This window comes from Lissotriton helveticus, chromosome 2_1 (genome assembly GCF_964261635.1).
Source record: "Lissotriton helveticus chromosome 2_1, aLisHel1.1, whole genome shotgun sequence".
NCBI lineage: Eukaryota > Metazoa > Chordata > Amphibia > Caudata > Salamandridae > Lissotriton > Lissotriton helveticus.
In genome coordinates, this window is record NC_136059.1 from 613,932,941 (window position 1) to 613,952,687 (window position 19,747).

General features: G+C 42.2%; 1 protein-coding gene across 1 annotated transcript in view; it reads left to right on the forward strand.

The window, feature by feature from the left end:
• The window catches only part of LOC144819448 (V-type proton ATPase subunit S1-like protein), a 183,119-nt gene that overhangs the window by 128,958 nt on the left and 34,414 nt on the right, over nucleotides 1-19,747 (forward strand). Inside the window, exon 5 of the mRNA XM_078677334.1 lies at nucleotides 3,334-3,384. Coding sequence (XP_078533460.1) covers nucleotides 3,334-3,384 — 51 coding nt within the window. The remainder of the gene's footprint in view (nucleotides 1-3,333; nucleotides 3,385-19,747) is intronic.

Below are 19,747 nucleotides of genomic sequence, written 5' to 3' on the forward strand. Positions count from 1 at the left end.
ACATAATTACACTGCGCTCAACGCAACATACACTCCAAATACCACTCAGTGCCACATAATTACACGCCACATAATTACACTATCCATCGCCCTCACTCTATCCATCGCCCTCACTCTATCCATCGTCCTCACTCTAACTATCGCACTATCAATCTATCTATCTATCACCCTCACTCTATCTATCTATCGCCCTCACTCTATCTACCTATCGCCCTCACTCTATCAATCTATCTATCGCCCTCTACAGAATACAATATACAGTCCTAATAATACCACTCAGTGCCATAATTATATGCTACATAATTACACTGCGCCCAACGCAACATACACTCCAAATACCACTCAGTGCCACATAATTACACTATCTATCGCCCTCACTCTATCTATCTATTGCACTCACTCTATCTATTGCCCTCACTCTATCTATCTATCTATCTATCTATCTATCTATCTATCTATCTATTGCCCTCACTCGATCTATCTATCGCCCTCACTCTATCTATCTGTCTATCTATCTATCACCGTCACTCTGTCTATCTATCGCACTCACTCTATCTATCGCCATAACTCTATCTATCTATCTATCTATCTATCTATCTATCTATCTATCTATCTATCTATCTATCTATCTATCTATCTATCTATCTATCTATCTATCTATCTATCTATCTATCTATCTATCGCCCTCACTCTATCTATCTGTCTATCTATCGCCCTCCCTCTATCTATCGCCCTCCCTCTATCTATCTATCTATCTATCTATCACCCTCCTCTATCGCCCTCACTCTATCTATCTATCGCACTCACTCTATCTATCGCCCTCACTCTCTCTATATATCGCCCTCAATCTATCTATCTATCTATCTATCTATCTATCTATCTATCTATCTATCTATCTATCTATCTATCTATCTATCTATCTATCTATCTATCTATCTATCTATCTATCTATCTATCTATCTATCTATCTATCTATCTATCTATCTATCGCCCTCACTCTATCTATCGCCCTCACTCTATCTATCTATTGCCCTCACTCTATCTATCGCCCTCACTCTATCTATCTATCGCCCTCACTCTATCTATCGATCTATCGCCCTCACTCTATCTATCTCTCGCCCTCACTCTATCTCTCGCCCTCACTCTATCTATCTATCTATCTATCTATCTATCTATCTATCTATCTATCTATCTATCTATCGGCCTCACTCTATCTATCGGCCTCACTCTATCTATCGCCCTCACTCTATCTATCTATCTATCTATCGCCCTCACTCTATCTATCTATCGCTCTCACTCAATCTATCTCCCTCACTCTATCTATCTGTCTATCTATCTATCACCGTCACTCTATCTGTTTATCTATCGCACTCACTCTATCTATCGCCATAACTCTATCTATCTATCTATCGATCGCCCTCTATCTATGTCTATCTATCGCCCTCCCTCTATTTATCTATCTATCGCCTTCCCTCTATCTATCGCCCTCACTCTATCTATCTTTCGCACTCACTCTATCTATCTATCGCATCACCAAAGCATCACTCAGCACCACCACAGCATCACTCATGCGCTACCACAGCATCACTGAACGCCACAGCATCACTCGTCACCGCCACATCACTCAGCGCCACCACAGCATCAATCTGTGCAACCATTTAACAACAACTGGTTTAAATACGTTCTCTCAATGTTTCAAGCTTTATTACAAATGTCACAAAAAGATGTTAATGTTTCACTTCTGTTCTTGGATTTTCATCACAATAACATACACTGAACATAATCTTCACAAAAGTTATTTACAAAAGTTTAAGCTATTGTCCATTATAAATTACAATAACTTTTATTAAAGTATTAATTATTTAAAAAAATAAAAGCCATAGTTATTTGTAATATCAATACATCTAAGTCACGTAAATACAACACATATTGCATTACAAATGCTATAGGTGTCACATTTGCGAAAGTTAAAACTATTGGCATTGTAAATGACAAAGCTATTAATTTAGCTATTTTCAAAACCAACACATAAATAAAAGATTTGTCATTTAAAATACCAATAGCTCAAACTTTCCTAATGCGAGACCTATTGCATTGCAAATGCTTGTTCTGTATTGTACTCGTATCCTGTTTTCTATGCTCCATAGTTTGACCTTCGGTCACCTTATCTATGCTACTATTTGCTTTGTATTACTGTTTTCTGTTAGAACGTGTGATGTTATTTTGTTTTTTCCACGTATGACCTGTGAAGCGCTCTGTTACTCGTAAGAGTCTTGTTCGCGCTATATAAAACCTTCAAAATAAAATAAATAAAATATGGTAACAGAATATGGTGCTCTAGATAGCTTTAGTTTCTGTCTATGTACGCCCTTTTCCTACCCCTTGTTTTTATATCTAATTACTTTTACCATACAAGAACGGTTAACTGTTAGAAGTAAAGTAAACTGGAACGTGCGTCCCTGCTTCTCCCCAAGAGCTGGTGACAAAGACAGAAAGTCTGACTTGATATAGATGGACTCAAGTTGGAGTCGCCAGAGACGCAATACGAAAAAAGGAAACACCAAGCAAGGCAATACCACCCCAAATGAATCTTGTCCATCCACTTCTTTTATGAATCCACTTAAGAGCGTGACGTCTCTTACTCATTTCCTTAGAATAAGTTGTTGATATTACTCATGATATCATGCAAAAACAAGCAGACAACAGCTCTTGCAGGGAACATTGGGTCCCAGCAGTTCATAGGCCTTTATAACATTGCCTTGTATCAAGTCCTTCTCTACAAATCAGAGACTACTTGTGTGACTGTAGTATTTCTTCGACGTTATATATACTCACTGCTCTGGCAACAGTGCTTTTGTTTGTTTCTACCAAGCATGCAAGCAGTTACTCTGTTTGTGTTCATTTCTAAAACTCAATTAAAGGGCCCATCTATCTCTAAACCCACAAACACAAAACAGTGGAATCGTGTTTACTACAGATGAACTATATTGCCGTTTGTCCAGGAGGAAAGTGAAGCATAGAAGGTCACACTTAAATCTTGTATGCACCAGCGTATGTAGAGTTGCAGTAACCCCAGATGACGGAATGCGTGAGGTCACAGTGTTCAGGGCTGAGCCCAGCTACGCTCCACGCTTCTAGTGGATTGGCGACGAGGAATTTACCTGCATTTTGTATCATGTGATCCTGTTAACACAAGGTGCACCTGTGAGACTAATGAGTCTAAATAAGACTGCTTTTTTTCATTAATTTATCCAAAATAGTATTTAAATGACCTGTGATCTTGAGAGAACGGCTGTTCATATATTTTGTTTGGCTCTCTTTTGTTCATTTTAGCCTTTCGCTTAAGTTTGGCGACATCGGGAGTCTGAAGGGACTTATTATCAGGTATGTTTCAAATAAATGAACAACAGCATAAACGTTGAGATGGATTAAGAGCCATTTCAGCCTCTAGTTGTCATACCGTTATTCATTGTCTTTATTTGCATTAGTGCTTCTCTTCACCTAATACTCTGTGCTCTTTGTTTTGATGCGTTTTAAAAACTTTGATTGGTATTAAGGAAAAAGCTGTGGCTGCAAGAGTGGGAGGATAAAGGGATACCTCTCTCTCTCTCTCTCCCGCTTTCTCTCTCTCTCCCTCTCTCCTAATGCTTCCATTTGCTCTTTTTCTGACTTATCTGACAAACAAACCTTCATATTAAGGAGGTGAACATTTGCTTGTTATACTACTAAGTGGGTAAGGATGGTGACATAAAGGGATGATCCACTATAAGATCAAGGCAAGTTACCGGGTTTCTTCAGGTATGCCATCAGACAAGGCTTATTCTGTCTCTGATTCTCTGTATGCACATTTTGTAGACGCTGGGCACCGAAGAGCACAGCAAATTGTAAGCTTCACCTCAAGTCTCATGTTTGTAAGGGAGTATTAAAATGAAAGATTGACAAGATCAGTTCAAAACCTGTCTGTCAGGTACATTAGAGCAGCTTTAAGTTTTAGTGGTACTGGACAAATTTCACAGTTTCACATTGGAGCAGTGAGCTTATATTTTATTTATTTATTTTAAAGTTTTATAGAGCGCGAACTTGACCCGTGAGGGTATCAGAGCGCTTTACAGATTCAATAGAGTAATACAAAGTTACGGCAGGACATAAAAAAACCAAAAACAGTTACAGAAACAGGGGGTCGTAGGTGGGACGGGGTAGCATACAAGTACTGTACATTGAGGAATAGAATAAGCTATAACAGCAGGAACAGAAATAATACAATAAACAAAGGAGAAATATACAAGGACGCAGGACAAGGCAATAGTCTCTTAGGTGGCTGCAGGAACGAGTTCCAGCACAATTATACTGCGGTACACGTTGCAGTGTCTTGTAAATATGAATAGCAGGACAATTCTGGTCCCTGATGGACCCCGTAGAAGAATGATGTAATCATTTGGGTGTGTCTGGATGTGGTTAATAAAGTTTATGACGCAATGTGTACAATTAGTTAACAGTTGTCTCTGAAGAATGAAGACGTGCACCACAGGGTTCCATGTGTGGGATGGTCATTTGCATTCTAGCAGGCTGGGGAGGACGCTACAACTGGTGATAAGTTAGGGAATCTGCGACCCAAAATAACGAGAGTGCTGCCCATGAGAGTTTGCTGATGTCCAGAAAACTGCTCTTGCATGCCATGTGCACCTCAGTCAAAGTGAAGCAGTCGACGGTTGGTGTAAGTGGAGTTAGAGCGACACTCCAGCCTGTGCAAGACCTTCAAAGAAGGTGAAGGCCCTATGGAAAGGTAAGTCTCAGTCACCCCAGAACCTGCTGATAAGTCTGAAAGAAGAGTTACTGCACCACATCATAACACAGAGCCGGCATACACATAGTACAGTAGCGCTAAAGGCAGTGACAACCAGGTACAGAGAAGCACAGAAGGCCATGATATCCAGATACAGAAAAGCGCACCAAGGAAAGCAGAGGCGTCTAGGCGGAAAGAACATAATTGTACTCACCGACAAGAAGGAAGAACGAGGCATCCAACATTGACTCGAGTTCTGGCTGACGACCGTTTAAAGTAGCATCCACAACAATACAAGTGAATGCAGGGGTTTGTGCTTATGGAACCATTGGTACCTGAACCGGCAACCACCAAAGTTGCCGGTTGGGCTCAGCACAATGCAAAAGTCTTCAAGATTTGAAGGGTTCCGATGGCTGCAAAGACCAATGTCAAATATGGCAACACTGCCTTTATGAAATCGTCGCTTCCCTTTTATACACCCAATTTCATCGATGTGCTATAGGAAACAAATGACAAAGAGCTCATCAGATACTCATAAGAACCTTGCAGATGATGGTGTGAAAGAAGTCATAAAGAAAATACCACAAGCTGATGAAACATCCTACCGTCAGATTAAAGCGGCAGTATAAATCAAGTTCAATCCAATGCCGAACGTTGGCTATGAAAGGTACATCTTCAATCAAGCCTGACAGCAAGCCAAAGAAACGATGAATGAGTTTGCTGAAAGACTTGAGGCCCTTATCAAGCATTGCAAATTCAATGAATTCAATGATGAAGAAACCATCTGTCTCAGAGTCATCGATTGTTGCCTTTCCGACACATTCAGACAACGGATGCTATACAAGACATTCAGTCCGGAGAGGACAATCTAGTGATATGGAAGCTGGAGTAGCCCAGAGAGAATCAGCATTCTACGTGAAAAGTAAGCAGAAACACAAGGTCGAGGGCCATACAGTGATGTCTCAGAGGAAAAAGAAATTGTGTTTCTAATGCGGATTCTCCTTTCCGCACGAAGGTAAATGTCCTGCCATTGGAAAAACATGCAAAGGCTGCGGGAAAGAAAACCATTTTTTAACAGTTTACAAGGCATAAGAGAAACAGACCGTCACATTGAAAAGAGTAAATGGATGCCAGAAAGTTCCAGAAACTTTCTAGCCGCACACACAAGACCAAGTAGCGACACCAATTGAGGCAAGTGGAAATTAAACGAGATTGATCGTCATCAAATTTATCTCCCAAAGGTTCTTCAATGTCATTGTTGAGTGACAGTGAAGAATATGACTGCGGTATGATGTTGTTGACTGATGAACGACGTGATCAATTCGGTTTGGCTTCATGTAGAGAAAAGTCCAAGCGAGATCGCCACAAGAAACAAACATGTTCCTTTGCACATTGCCCCAAGATCACACTAAAGGTGAATGGTTGTTCCGTACATTTTATCATTGACAGTGGTGCATCGATAAACATAATGCCGGCAGAGAAGTACAATGAACTGACGCTGGTGCCCGTCTCACACCTTAGAAGACTAAGGTATACATGTGGCTGCCTCCATGCTATTGCAAAGTCAAGGATCATTTTTAGCAACAATGCAGCACAAGAAATTGAAAGTAGAAGCATGAATTCATGTTTTTAAAGGTACTGTGTCAACTGAATGTTTACTCAGTTTCAGTACTGCTGCAGACATGGGCTTGATTTCCATCAACTAAGACATAAATGCACATGCCGACATAGTAAGTCAGTTCCCATCATTGTTTCATTACTACGGAAACTTAAGACCATGAAAGTAAAACTTCTTATCAATGAGGACATTTGTTCTGTAACTCAAGGACATCGTCAAATTGCATTTCACTTGCAGGAAGCCGTTGAGAAAGAACTGGAAACGATGATAAAGCACAATATCATTGAACGCCCATAGTTGTAGAGCCAAAAAGGACAGTGGAGGTGCATTGCACATCTGTGTTTCCATGTGGCAAGCTAACAGGGCAATTGAGAGAGAACAATTTCCAGGTCTGTACATTGAAGATATGATTCCACAGTTGAATGGTGCCAAAGATTTTTCTCAACTTGATCTGAACAAGGGGTATCATCAACTTAAGCTAGGGAAAAATTGCAGATAGAATACCACCTTTTCGACCCATATTACTTTGTTCAGATATAAAAGACTACGTTTTGGGGTGCCAACAGCTGCAGAACTTTTTCAGGATGTCATTGTCCGCCTAATACAGCCTGTCACACATGCTTTTAATTATACGGATGATATACTGGTATTTAGGGCCACTCAAAAGGAACACAACCAAACCCTTACACAAGTATGCTGCTTGCTGGCTGATGCTGGTATCACTTTGAATGAAAAAAGTGTGGGTTTCACAAAACAAAATTCTAATTCTTTGGGCATATTTCCTCTGAAAAGGGGATGGCACCAGATCTGGCTAAAGTACCAGCCTAATCGTCCACTACTGGTCCACAAGATGTGACCGTGCTGCGATCCTTGCATGTCATGTCCAGTTAATGTTACAGGTATATTTGTGATTGTGCCACAGTCAGTGCCCCATTGAGAAACATGCAATTGAGAACTCTACTGCAATGGCCTACTTTGATCCAAAACTTCATACTGAGATTGTAGTACAAGCCAGCCCAGTGGGGTTGGGTGCGATCCATGCCCAGCACAGTGGACATGACATCACTCCAAGGGACATTGTGGCTTATGCGAGCAGAAGTCTGCTGCAGACCAAACGTGGGAACCTGGGAAAGAAAGTCTAGCTGTAGTGTGGGCTTGTGAACACTTCCATGTATTTCCATACGGAAGGCAATTCACCCTTGTCACCGACCACCAGGTGTTGCTTACTGTTTTTGCAATTCAAAAGCAAAGATGCCCCCTCGTATCTAGAGGTGGGGCTTACGATTGAAAAAATATGATTACACTATTGTGCATAGGTCAGGGAAAGATAAAAATCCCGCGGACTACTTTTCACGAGTACCAGTGCAGTGTCTAAAGTGGCTGGGGCCTATTTTAACTTTTTAATCAAGTCAAGCATACATGCAGCTCTTTCAGTGGAACACATTCTTGCTGCTTCAAAGACAGCTCAAGATCTGTGTGTTCTCAAAGACATTATTGCCCAGCAATCAATGAAGAAACACACTCAACCTCTTATAGATGACTTTGAATACAAAAAGTTCAAAAATGTGATTGCAGAACTGCCTGTCACACAAGAAGGCATTATATTACGAGGTTCTATAATTGTCATTCCAGAGAGTCTACGGCAACAAGTCATTGAACTAGCCCATGAGGGTCATCTTGACATTGTCACCACCAAGAGAGCTCTTCGAGACCGAGTGTGGTGTACTCGCCTTGACGAAAGAGTAGAAAGAGAATTAAAGGCCTGTCATTTCTGAAACTGCTTGTCTCCCAAAACAACACTGCATCCATTAGTTATGTCTGCCCTCCCAAAGCAGGTGTGTCAGATAATGCAGTGGATTTCTTTGGACCCCTTAACAACGGACATCACCTAATGGTAGTTGTTGATCAGTACTCATGATTTACCCTTGTAGAAGACCTGTCGTCAATCACACATGACAAAGTCATTGGGACATCAAATGACATTTTTGTGATACGGGTTGCCCTCTCCATTCTTAAGTCCAACAATGGCCTACCGTTTAACAGACTACAGTTTAACGAGTTTCTCACTAGCATGAATTTTAAGCATTAGAAAAGTACCCCTCTCTGGCTAAAGGCCAACGATGTTGTTGAACACTTCATGGACACCCTAAAGAGAGTTGTTCAGTGTGCCGCGCTAGAAGGAAGGGATCTCAAATCGGCTCTATGTTCACCCCTTCATGCTTGCAGATCAACTCCCCATTCTACTACAGGTAAAAGCTCTTACATCTTGATGTTTGGGAGACCCATGGGAACCAAACTGCTGCAATGGACGACTAATAGGTCGACAGATTCCTTGCACAAGTCCAGAATGAAGACGTATGTTGATAAACACAGATGTACTCAGGACATGGTTTTCAAGGAAGGAGACTGGGCACTGCTCAAGCAAAAACGGAAATGCAAGTCTGATGCTTGGTTTGATGCTGAACCCTTGAAGGTTGTGATGAGCACAGGATCCTAGACAAATGGCTGCCCTCATCCTCTTGCACCTGTCCACTGCGTTTGACACTGTCACATCCTGATGAACAGACTCCACCACATTGGGATCCAGGGACCAGGGACCTGCCCTCAAATGGATCTCCTGGTGCCTCCCAGGTAGAACCCAAACGATCCTTCTCCCACTGTTCTCCTCAGAGTCCAAGAAGATCATCTGTGGAGTCCCTTAAGGATCATCTCTCAGCCCCACCCTCTTCAACACCTACATGACGCCCCTGGCTGACACCGTCAGATGACATGGACTCAATATCATCTCCTACGCTGACAACACCCAGCTCATCCTCTCACCGTTCGAAGACCCCTTCGCCACCAAAGTCAACTTCCACAGATGCATGATGAATGTCGCAAACTGGATAAAGAACAACTGTCTCAAACTCAAAACAGACAAGAGAGAAGTCCTGATTTTTGGGAACAACACCTCGCCATGGAACGACACATGAAGGCCCGTGGAACTCAGCCCACCTCCCGCTCCAAAAGACCACATCCGAAAGCTTGGCATCATCCTGGATAGCAAGCTATTAATAAAGAAACAAGTCAATACAGTCCCATCTGCCTGCTCTCACACCCTTTGCATTCCCCGCAAGATCTTCAGGTTGCTCCCAATCAACACCGGAAGGACCATCACGCAGGTCTTCATCACTAGCAGACTGTTCTAAGGAATCACACACTAAGTAGGAATCACTGCACGCCTCCTAAAGAGACTCCAGACAATACAAAACTCAGCCAAGACTCATACTCGACCTCCCCAGAAGGACCCTCATCATCCCATCTCAAGAAACGACACTGGCTCCCGATTCAGAAGAAATGCCAGTTCAAGATGCTGACCCACGCTTGCAAGGCCTTGCACAACGAAGGATCAGCAAACATGAAAAAGCGCTTGACCTTCCACCAACCGACCAGACACCTTGGATCTGCTTCCCTCTCCCTCGCAGACACCCCACGGATCCCCCGAACCAACAGCGGAAGATGCTCCATCTTGCACCTCGAAGCCAAGGCATGGAACAACCTCCCCCTGCACCTCAGAATGGCACTGCCGCTCAAGCAATTCAGGAAAGAGCTCAAGACGTGGCTGTACAAATGATCAAACCACCATGCAGCAGCCAATATCTCCAACACCCGCAGACCTTCACGGGTGATTTGCTGGTCTTTATAAATGTTTGATTTATGTGTTCATGGACTAGGTCTGGAAGACTGTTTTAAGCACCTTGGCGACTCATTCAGGAACTATGATATATATCTGCAATATGTGAACTTTTTATTTAACAGAGGGGGAGATGTGGTGTCTTGTAAAAATGAATAGCTGAACCCTTGTGCTCCCTGATGGACACCATAGGAGAATTACATAATCGTGTGGGTGTATCTGGGTGTGGTTAATATTAGTTCATGGTGCAATGGGTACTGTTAGTTAACGGTTGCACTCTGAAGAATAAAGACGTACAATACAGAACTTCATGAGTGGCGTGATCATTTGCATCCTAGCGGCCTGGGGAAGGCTCTGCACACATTATTTGAAATATAGCCCCCAATGGCATAATGTACAATGTTCCATCATGGGTTCCACCTATCTTAGTGATAGGAGCCATGATGTCAGAAGGATGTGTTGAGGGATTGTGCATTCCACTGAATTTAATGGTGCCACTTGAATGTAATGTTTTAAGACATTTGTACCACATTAAGACATATTGGGTCTCATGTGTATGCGGGCATGTTAAAAATAGTGCGGGCAAACTTTTGGACTGCCTTTTTGTGAACTGTCTGCCATTTTGAGATGCAACCTTTGCAATTATAGGTGGCACTAAAAATGCTTATTTGCAGAGAGGCAAAAAACAAATTTCCTAATGAATATTAATTAGCATTTGGCTGCAAACACAGGGGTTGAAGCCTCTAATGGTCAGCAGTCCTTCTCCCCTACTTTCTGAGTTTCAGAGTGCTGATTTATTTTTAAAAAACTCCAAAAATCATTGGGTGGAATCACTGAATCACTGTCTGCATTCCCCGAGATTGCCCAGAACAGCTTACAAAGGAAAATCTGTGCCACAGCGGCTTCCCCCTGACAAAGTGGATATAACCCCATTTCCAGTGTCAGTATCTGATCAACATTTTGAAACCACAGTTGTGGTTAAAGCCATTGATAAATGTAATTGCATAGGAGGTGACCCCTCTCTTACTTCCCCTCTGAATTGTGAATCACAATTTGTCGCAGAACCTCAGATTTGCAAGTTGAAAAACATTTCTAACTTTCAAAAATTATTTTGTAAGTTGCAAAACACTCTTCAGAGGTAGTGAAGTATGTGATTTTGTGAACTGTATGGTTTGTGCCTGCAAAAGTGTTTTGTAAGTCAGGTCTTAAGGGCCTTATTTAGAGTTCGGCAGACAGGTTACTCCATCACGAATGTAACTGATAGTTCATCTGGCTTATTACAAGTGCCATAGAATACGGTGCATTTGGCGAATGGGATATCTGTAACATCCGCCAAACTCTAAATCAGGCCCTAAAAGAAGTGGAAAACTAGCACAAATATTAACCAAAACCATGCTAATGTCAAAACTGCTATTTCCTTATTGAGAGTGATGCTACCATCTCTCTTGATTTGACTCTGTACTAAAAGAAAATTGTCATTGTGGGTATTGTAGTGACAGTCAGGAAAAGTCTAATTTACACAAAGGCTCATTGTCTGGCTTTGTCAGTATTACACTTCAGTGATTTAGGGAACCATTATATTGTATTGAAGAAATGTAAAGATATTGGGCTGAGATTTCTTAAAGAATTCTGGTCATGTGTCAGTTTACAACTCCCTTGAAATGTATTTATTGTTTTTTGAGGAATTGTGTATCCAATGGGCAAGGTAAATATAGTGTATATTGTTTGTTTTAAACTTTAAATGACGTGTTTTGAATATAAAACAAAAGACTGTACTTCTTTAGTTTCCTTCAAGATTTATTTCAGTAAGACAACATAGTTCCTGCCCTAAATGTATACCCGTAACTGCACTGGGTACTCTCTTGTGTTGCTATTGTTAAATGCCATCTCGGAAATACATATTTGGGATTTATGGATTGGACAACCTTAGAATCCAATCCTTGGTTAGTCCAATAAGAGGGTATCAAGCGCATTATTAGCTTGTGGGTAGACATAGGGCCTGATTTAGATCTCAGCGGACAGGTTACTATGTCACAACGGTGACGGATATCCCGTCTGACGAAATATAAATCCTATAGGATACAATGGGATCTATATTTCAGCTGATGCGATATCCGTCACTGTTGTGACTGAGTAACCCGTCCGCCGAGATCTGATTTAGGTCTATAATGTCAAATTCCTTATTTGCACATCTTAACTGGAAGCATTAAAGCATCTTGCACATGCCTCAGTCCAAATCCTTTTCTTGCTTATAGATTCAGCCAGGTTACAGGTGGAGTATCACACTTTACACACAACCTGCATGCACAAACCAGCACTGCACAGACATGCCAATCCCCATATTAAAGGCTAGTAAAGCTGCCACCATACATTCAGATACATACTTGTGTGGCCATTCATTCCAAGACCGAGATCAGATTTGACAGAGGCATTGTGCCAACAATCTTTCATTTAAATATCTCACCTTTCCTCCTCCATAGACAATTTGTACTGCTGTGGGAACAAATTATCAAGAATGGAAACCTTTGCAAACCCTATACCTTCTGGCAAAGGAGATAAACAAGCTAGTTACTTCTAACTATTGACATCATTCATATAGTCTACACCTGTATTCCTAGACATATATATTTGGCTCAACTCTCAAGGCATTGCCAAACCATTTCTTTATAACACTACTGTCTCAAATGTTCTTTATCTAAGTAGTAGAAAGAGCCTTTTTTATACTGCTTATAGTTTCTTGATATAATCTCAGGAAGGTATTTACTTCAATTACATTCAATAAATGGGTTTCTCTTAATTAGATAGATATATACTAAGCCTACAGCTGATTAGAGGAATTGTTACATTCCCAACAGTTCCCATTAAACAATATACATCTTTACCTATATCTATACCTTTATCTATACCTCTATCTACCTCTGGCAGTAGTCCCTCCGGCTGCCAATACTTCTTATTTACTTGTATTGCACAAGCGTGCTGTTTTGGGAGGTGCCTGGCTCCGGTAGCACCATCTTTGAATGGTGTCTACCAACTGTTTTTAAACTTTCTTTCATGATTTTATTTCTCATCTGTAAATTTCCTATTAATCTGTGTTACCGGTAGCTGACTCTGCACAAGGGAGCATGTGCAGTTCAGCAGGGGTTGCTGGACCCTACTTTTAGTTTGCTTTGCCCTCATCTTTGTAGTTAATTTCCTACGGAACAGGTGTATCAGCACTTCCTCCATACCTTTCACCACGCCCATTGGACGCCGGGGCTCAAAACAGGACTGACAGCATGTCCGTGCAGATCTCTGGTAGGAGTCCCTCCTGCTGCCAAACACTTTTTATTTTCTTGTATTGCATGAGCGTGCTGTTTTGAGAGGTGCCTGACTCCCATAGCGCCATCTTGGAATTGTCTCTACCAACTGTTTTTAAAATTTCTTTCATGATTTTATTTCTCATCTGTTAATTTCGTATTAATCTGTGTTACCAGTAGCTGACTCTGCACAAGGGAGCTTGCCCAGGTCAGCAAGGGTTGCTGGACCATATTTTTAGCTTGCTTTACCCTCACCTTTGTAATTATTTTCCTCAGGAACGCACGTAGCAGTGCTTCCTCTATGCCCCTCACCACACCCCTTGAATGTCGTGGCTCAAAATAGGACCGACAGTGCGTTGGTGCAGATCTCTGGTAGAAGTCCCTCCTGCTGCCAATACTTTTTATTTCTTTATATTGCACGAGCGTGCTGTTTTGGGAGATGCTTGGCTCCCATAGCACCATCTTGGAATCGTGTCTACCAACTGTTTTTAAACTCTCTTTCATGATTTTAATTCTCATCTGGTAATTTCGTATTAATCTGTATTACCCGTAGCTGACTCTGCACAAGGGAGTTTGTGTAGGTCAGCAGAGGCTGCTGGACCATATTTTTAGATTGCTTTGCCCTCACCTTTGTAGTTAAGTTGATCCGGAACACGCTTAGCAGCGCTTCCACCACAACCCTCACCAGGCCCCTTGGACGCCGGGGCTCAAAACAGGACCGACAGTGCCTCACCTATGTATTTAATTTCCTCCCCAACATGCGTAGTAGTTCTTCCGCCATGCCCCTCACCACGTCCCTTGGATGCCGGGGCTCAAAACTGGATCAACAGCGCGTCTACACAGCGGGCGCACCATTGGCGCGCCAAAGGCCTGTCAAAAGCAAGCCCGTCTGTGCCGGGACCACGCTCAGTGCCAGCCCCCATGCCGGTCTGCCTCTCAGCCCTCCCACACTTACAGATATTCCAGAAATTAGTTACTTGGGCTAAATTTAGCAGGCAGGACATGCTCTGGTCCCACACTATCTCCACCTGAAGATTCATCCCACAAGGTTTGTCCAGCCTGTGTGCTCACGCTGACCAGTCATAAAATTGACTCACTTAGACAAGACAAATCACTGATACCCTGTACCCCACCTTCCAAGATAGTTAAATGTATGCTCATTGATGCTCGCTCTCTGGTGAAAAACGACGTAAAAATCGCAGACTTTCTAGAAAGTTTTAATTTAGATTTGGCCTTTATCACGAAAACGTGGGCAGACTCCTCTTCGGATCCAGATCTTATTTCAGCCACCTCCCTTGGATACTCTCTGATCAGACTTGATCAAATAGGCAAAAGAGGTGGTGGGCTGGCAATTCTCTGTAAAGATCAGTTATAGTCAGGCACGACCCCTTGCCTAACACAACTGATTACGAAGAGCTTGTCTTCAAAATAGCTCTTTTGAATCACTGCTCTTTTAATGGGGCTCTTATTTACAGACCACCTGGCCGCAGAAATCTCTTTTTAGGCAGGCACAACACTCTATGGTTCATCAAAGCCAACTGCTTTGACTTCACCATTTTGAGTGAGTTTAATTTGCACTTGGAGAATAATAAGGATACAGACGCTATTGATCTCTTTTCCTATTTATCACATTTGATACTTTCGCAGCTAGTTCATGACCCCACGCACTCAGGGGGTCACACATTAGATAGAATTTGTTTGTTCAGAAAGCCCCTTTATTCAGGCTACCTCGTCCCTGCCTGTTACATGGTCAGACCACAGGGCAGTGATGTTTTAATTTAATCTGATAAACCAGCCCTCTGAAGAGATCCTAGCTCCGCCGGTATCCAACCATCATCTATGGTCTTTCCGCAGACCAGTTCGCTGACTCTCTAATGAGGCTGAAAGCAATATCTGACCTTGCCACAGCAACGGAATCATATCATCAATGGATCAGTGCAAGCATTAAGAAATTTGCTACTTTAAAATGTGACAACAATAACAGATCCTCATCATCTGTCGGATAGGAAACAGGTGGTGGCACTTCCTCCATACCAGTCAGAAATGGCGGAAGTTTCTTATGGGGTACCGCAGGGGTCGGCAATTAGCCCTATCCTGTTTAATGCGTATAAGCAACCCTTGCTGGGTATCATCAAGGCATATAACATCAGTGTGAATAATTACGCTGATGATACACAACTGCTGCTATCTCTGGAGGGGGCCAGGCGGAATCATTGGAGGGCTTTCATGATTGTATGCATGAAATGACAAAGTGGCTGAAGGCAAACTCTCTCCAGTTTAACAGTGGGAAAACGGAGATCCTACAATGTAGGACGGGGGGGATTGCCCGTAGCCTGACAATAGATTTTTGGCCCCTGTCTTCAGATGGTACAATGACCCCAGTAGATATGGTACGCAATCTGGGGGTCAGTTTTAATGAGAATCTCAATCTAGAGACCCATGTCAATAAATTGGTGGGAACTTGCTTCTCCATAATCCGTGGGTTTCGTAAAGTGCTACCACTGCTGCCTACCCAGGTGAGAGCAACGGTGGTTAGAAGTACGATCCTCAGTCGCTTGGACTACTGCAATGCTCTACTCCTGGAATCTTCGGGGTATCTGATTGCTAGATTGCAAAGTATCCAGGCGGCAGCAGCGAAGCTAGCACTCTCTAGACCGCGTGGCTCGTCAACAATACAAGCACTGGCGGATTTACATTGGCTACCTGTAGCCCAGAGGATCCGCTTTAAATCACTATGCATTGTGTACAAAGCTCTTCACGAGCAAGGCCCTAAGCCACTACAGGACAGATTTCAATGGTACAAACCCACCCGAAATCTCCGGTGTGCGACTACAAACTGCGTGAGAGTGCCTAAAGTGAGAAGGGTGACCCTGGGAGGAAGAACCTTCAACGTAGCAGCAGCGCACCTCTGGAACAGCCTCCCCTTAGAAATAAGGAGAACGCAAGGCCTGATGATGTTCCGTAAGAAAATTAAGACCTGGCTATTCCCCAGGATATGATATGCCTCTCTGTGAGGGGTAGTAGGGAACTCTCAGGATTGCATGTCGACCCTCTACTATGTAGCTGACCAGCGCCAGGATGCCTGTATGCCTGTAGGGTTACAGTGCGCTTTATAAATATTGTTTATATTATTATTATTATCTGAACCTTGGTTTGACAAGGAACTTAGAATCCACAAGCAATTATGTAGAAGATTAGAAAGGAAATGGCGGGCCAACTACAGATTAGAAGACAAAATCATATACAAAGCGTTGACTCTAACTTATAAACAATTGTTGACTAAAGCTAAGACTAACTACTTTATTAATAACATCAAAACTGCCATTAATATCCCGAAAGAGCTCCTTGCTACAGTGACCAAATTGAGTAAACTACCAGAAACTAAAAACTGGAATGCAGATAAATCTTTTTGCAACAAACTAGCTCCCTATTTTAAAGATGGAGTAGAAATCATCTGTAATATTTTTGCCATGAGTCAAACCTCTGATGACGAGTGCAGGATTGATATCACGCTGGACGATCTCCTGGGCGATGCCGGGAATCTCACCAACGTTAGGGGGGGAGCAAACTTAGCTGCCGAAGTCCCAGAACCCCTTCCGCTCAGGGTTGGTATTCTTTAATCATTTACTCCCCTCACAGATGAAAAGGTTGCCACCCTTTTTAGACAAATAAAATCTGGGTCATCCCTCGACCCTTGACCCCAAAGAGTCCTGCACCTAGTTTCAGATGTTGTCCCTGACTATCTCCTAACCATCTTCAATCAGATGTTTTCTCTAAGATACTTTCACACAAAAAATGGAAGATTGATTCTATTCTTCCGCTTCCGAAGAAACCAAATCTGGATGCAAGAAATCCCGGTAACTACAGACCTATATCTCGTCTTCCTCTCCCTGCTAAGATAGTGGAAAAAGCCATTAATACCAAACTTTTACAGTTTATCCAGAAACACGATCTTCTGGATCCGTCACAGTTTGGTTTCAGAAGTCAGCACAGTACTGAGTTGGCTCTGATCACAGCCATAGAACATATTAGAAAAAGATTGGACAGTGGAGGCAGCGCTGCCCTAATCTGTTAGACCTCTCGGCAGCATTTGTCAAAGTTAACCATGGCCTTCTAATCAAACGCCTTTAGGTATAAGGGGCAAGGCCCTTAAGCTTCTTCAATCATTTTTCAGACAGATAGAACAATTTGTAGAACTAACCAGCATTAGATCCTCTCCTTTTAAATTACCCTTCGGGGTACCGCAAGGATCATCATTGAGTCCAACTCTCTTTAACCTGTATGTAACACCTCTAGCGCAACTGATTAAAAGCTACGATTTCAAGGTAGTCTCATATACTGATGACACCCAAATTGAGGTGTCTGTTACGGAAGATCTAGAGAAGACTGCAGCCTGTTTCCAAGATTGCATGCAACAGATTGGGAGTTGGATGTCAACTAACTGTCTGAGCTGAACTCAGATAAAACTAAGATCCTGCTCTTTGGCAATCATACTTCCTTCTGGTCACCTAAGTGGTGGCCCCAGGAACTGGGAGCTCTCCAGACCCCTGTTGCTAAAGTAAAAAACTTAGGACTTCACTTTGATGAGAAACTTTCCTTTGAAGGATATGTCAATGCCATCACTTCATCCTGTTTTTTAATGTTCAAAATACTCCGAAAAGTTTCTCGTTTATCTCTATGGACCTGCGCAAGGCTGTGATCTCTGCACTTGTCTTTTATAAAATTGATTATTGCAGCAGACTGCTCCTTAGTGCGCAGATAAATCCCCATGCACAAGCTCCAAATGGTTCAAGATGCGGCAGCAAGACTACTTCTAGGGATATCAAAATATCAATTGGTCTCCTATACTCTCCCTTTACTCCATTGGCTCCCGGTGAAGAAGCGGTGGAGTTAAAATCCCTTTGCATAGCTCTCAAGGCCCTGCACATTGAGTGTCCAGAATCCATAGGGCAGTTTGTCTAATGGTACACTCCTTCAAGACCACTAAGATGTTCCTCTTTGGCTAATGTGGTTGTTCCCAAAGTTAAGAAAGCCAGCTGGGGTGGCAAAAGCTTTGTTGTTTGGATTAGCAAGGCAACACCCTAGGAAAATAACTTGAAAGGTCAGGGAGCAGGGGAAAAACAAACCAAAACTACAAGAGTAACTTTCCCTCAAGACCTACATTTCTTTAAATAGCGGCTTCTCAAAGCTCAAACATGGGGCATAATAAACATTGTTCTCCACACAGAATAGTTACTTGTTCTTACATATTTTATTTCATTTTTTTCTTTTTTTGTCTTTTGATGTTTCACATCATATAAAACATTATTTTAAGTATATATATTTATCTTTTCAATTACAAAAATGTGACTAACATCATCTTTCGAATAATGCTGTTGCTTTGTTGTGGCAATGGCCAAATTATAAATTCTATGCCCCTGTACTTTAGAAAACCAACAAATGTATTAACCTTCCAAAAGGCCCTCATGACATGGCTGTTTAACAACTAGTTATGGTCGCATTGCTTGATCGCTTCTCCGCCTATTGTCTGCTCCGGTTAGCTTTTTTTCCTGTCTTTCTTTCCCCTGCTAGAACATCTCAACACCTAGACATCCACAGGTAGTAGAGCGCTTTATAAATTACAATTTTATTTCATATGTATATATATATATATATATATATCACAGTCACAGGACATAGCCACACAACATCCACTCATAGGATAAGGACGAAAACCGACCCAGATTGCAGTGCATAGGTATTTATTAGACGCCCGCACCTTCGCTACGAAGCGTTTCGACCTTCAATAGGTCTTGTTCACATAACCTTTTTGAAAACTTGGAATCGCACTTTTTGCCAGAGAATATTTACTATTGTACTTTACAGATAGTAAAATTGTGGGAAATGGCGGATGTATATCGCCACCACGTAACTATGTGGGTTAGCAGTCTAGCATCTGCACAAGTAACAGAAATCAACAAGGGATTTGAGAAGCACTTGTCACTTTAAATTGATGATCTAGACGGCTGTACTCTATGGTCCAGTTGAAGGCAGGGCGCCGAAACGCGTAGACCGTCCATGTTTTGCACTATGGTGGTTTAATAAAACACTAAGAAAAGAAAACATTACCTGCCAAGTCGTTGTTCATGGTGCTGTGAAATCCTTGCTGTGTGGAGGATTGGAGAAAGGTGAGAATAAATATATATTTATATATCAGTCAAAACAGGGTTGCCCCCAAGGAAGAGCCACCTCAGGTAGGTTGATTTTCTTTGCTTTATTCGTGAATGCTGCAAGCAGAATTTGACAGGAAACCGGCATAAATCTTCATTTCGGCCAGGCGCGTTTCGGGTTGTTTCCACCCTTCTTGATTGGCAAGCAGTACAGCAGGACGGAGAAGT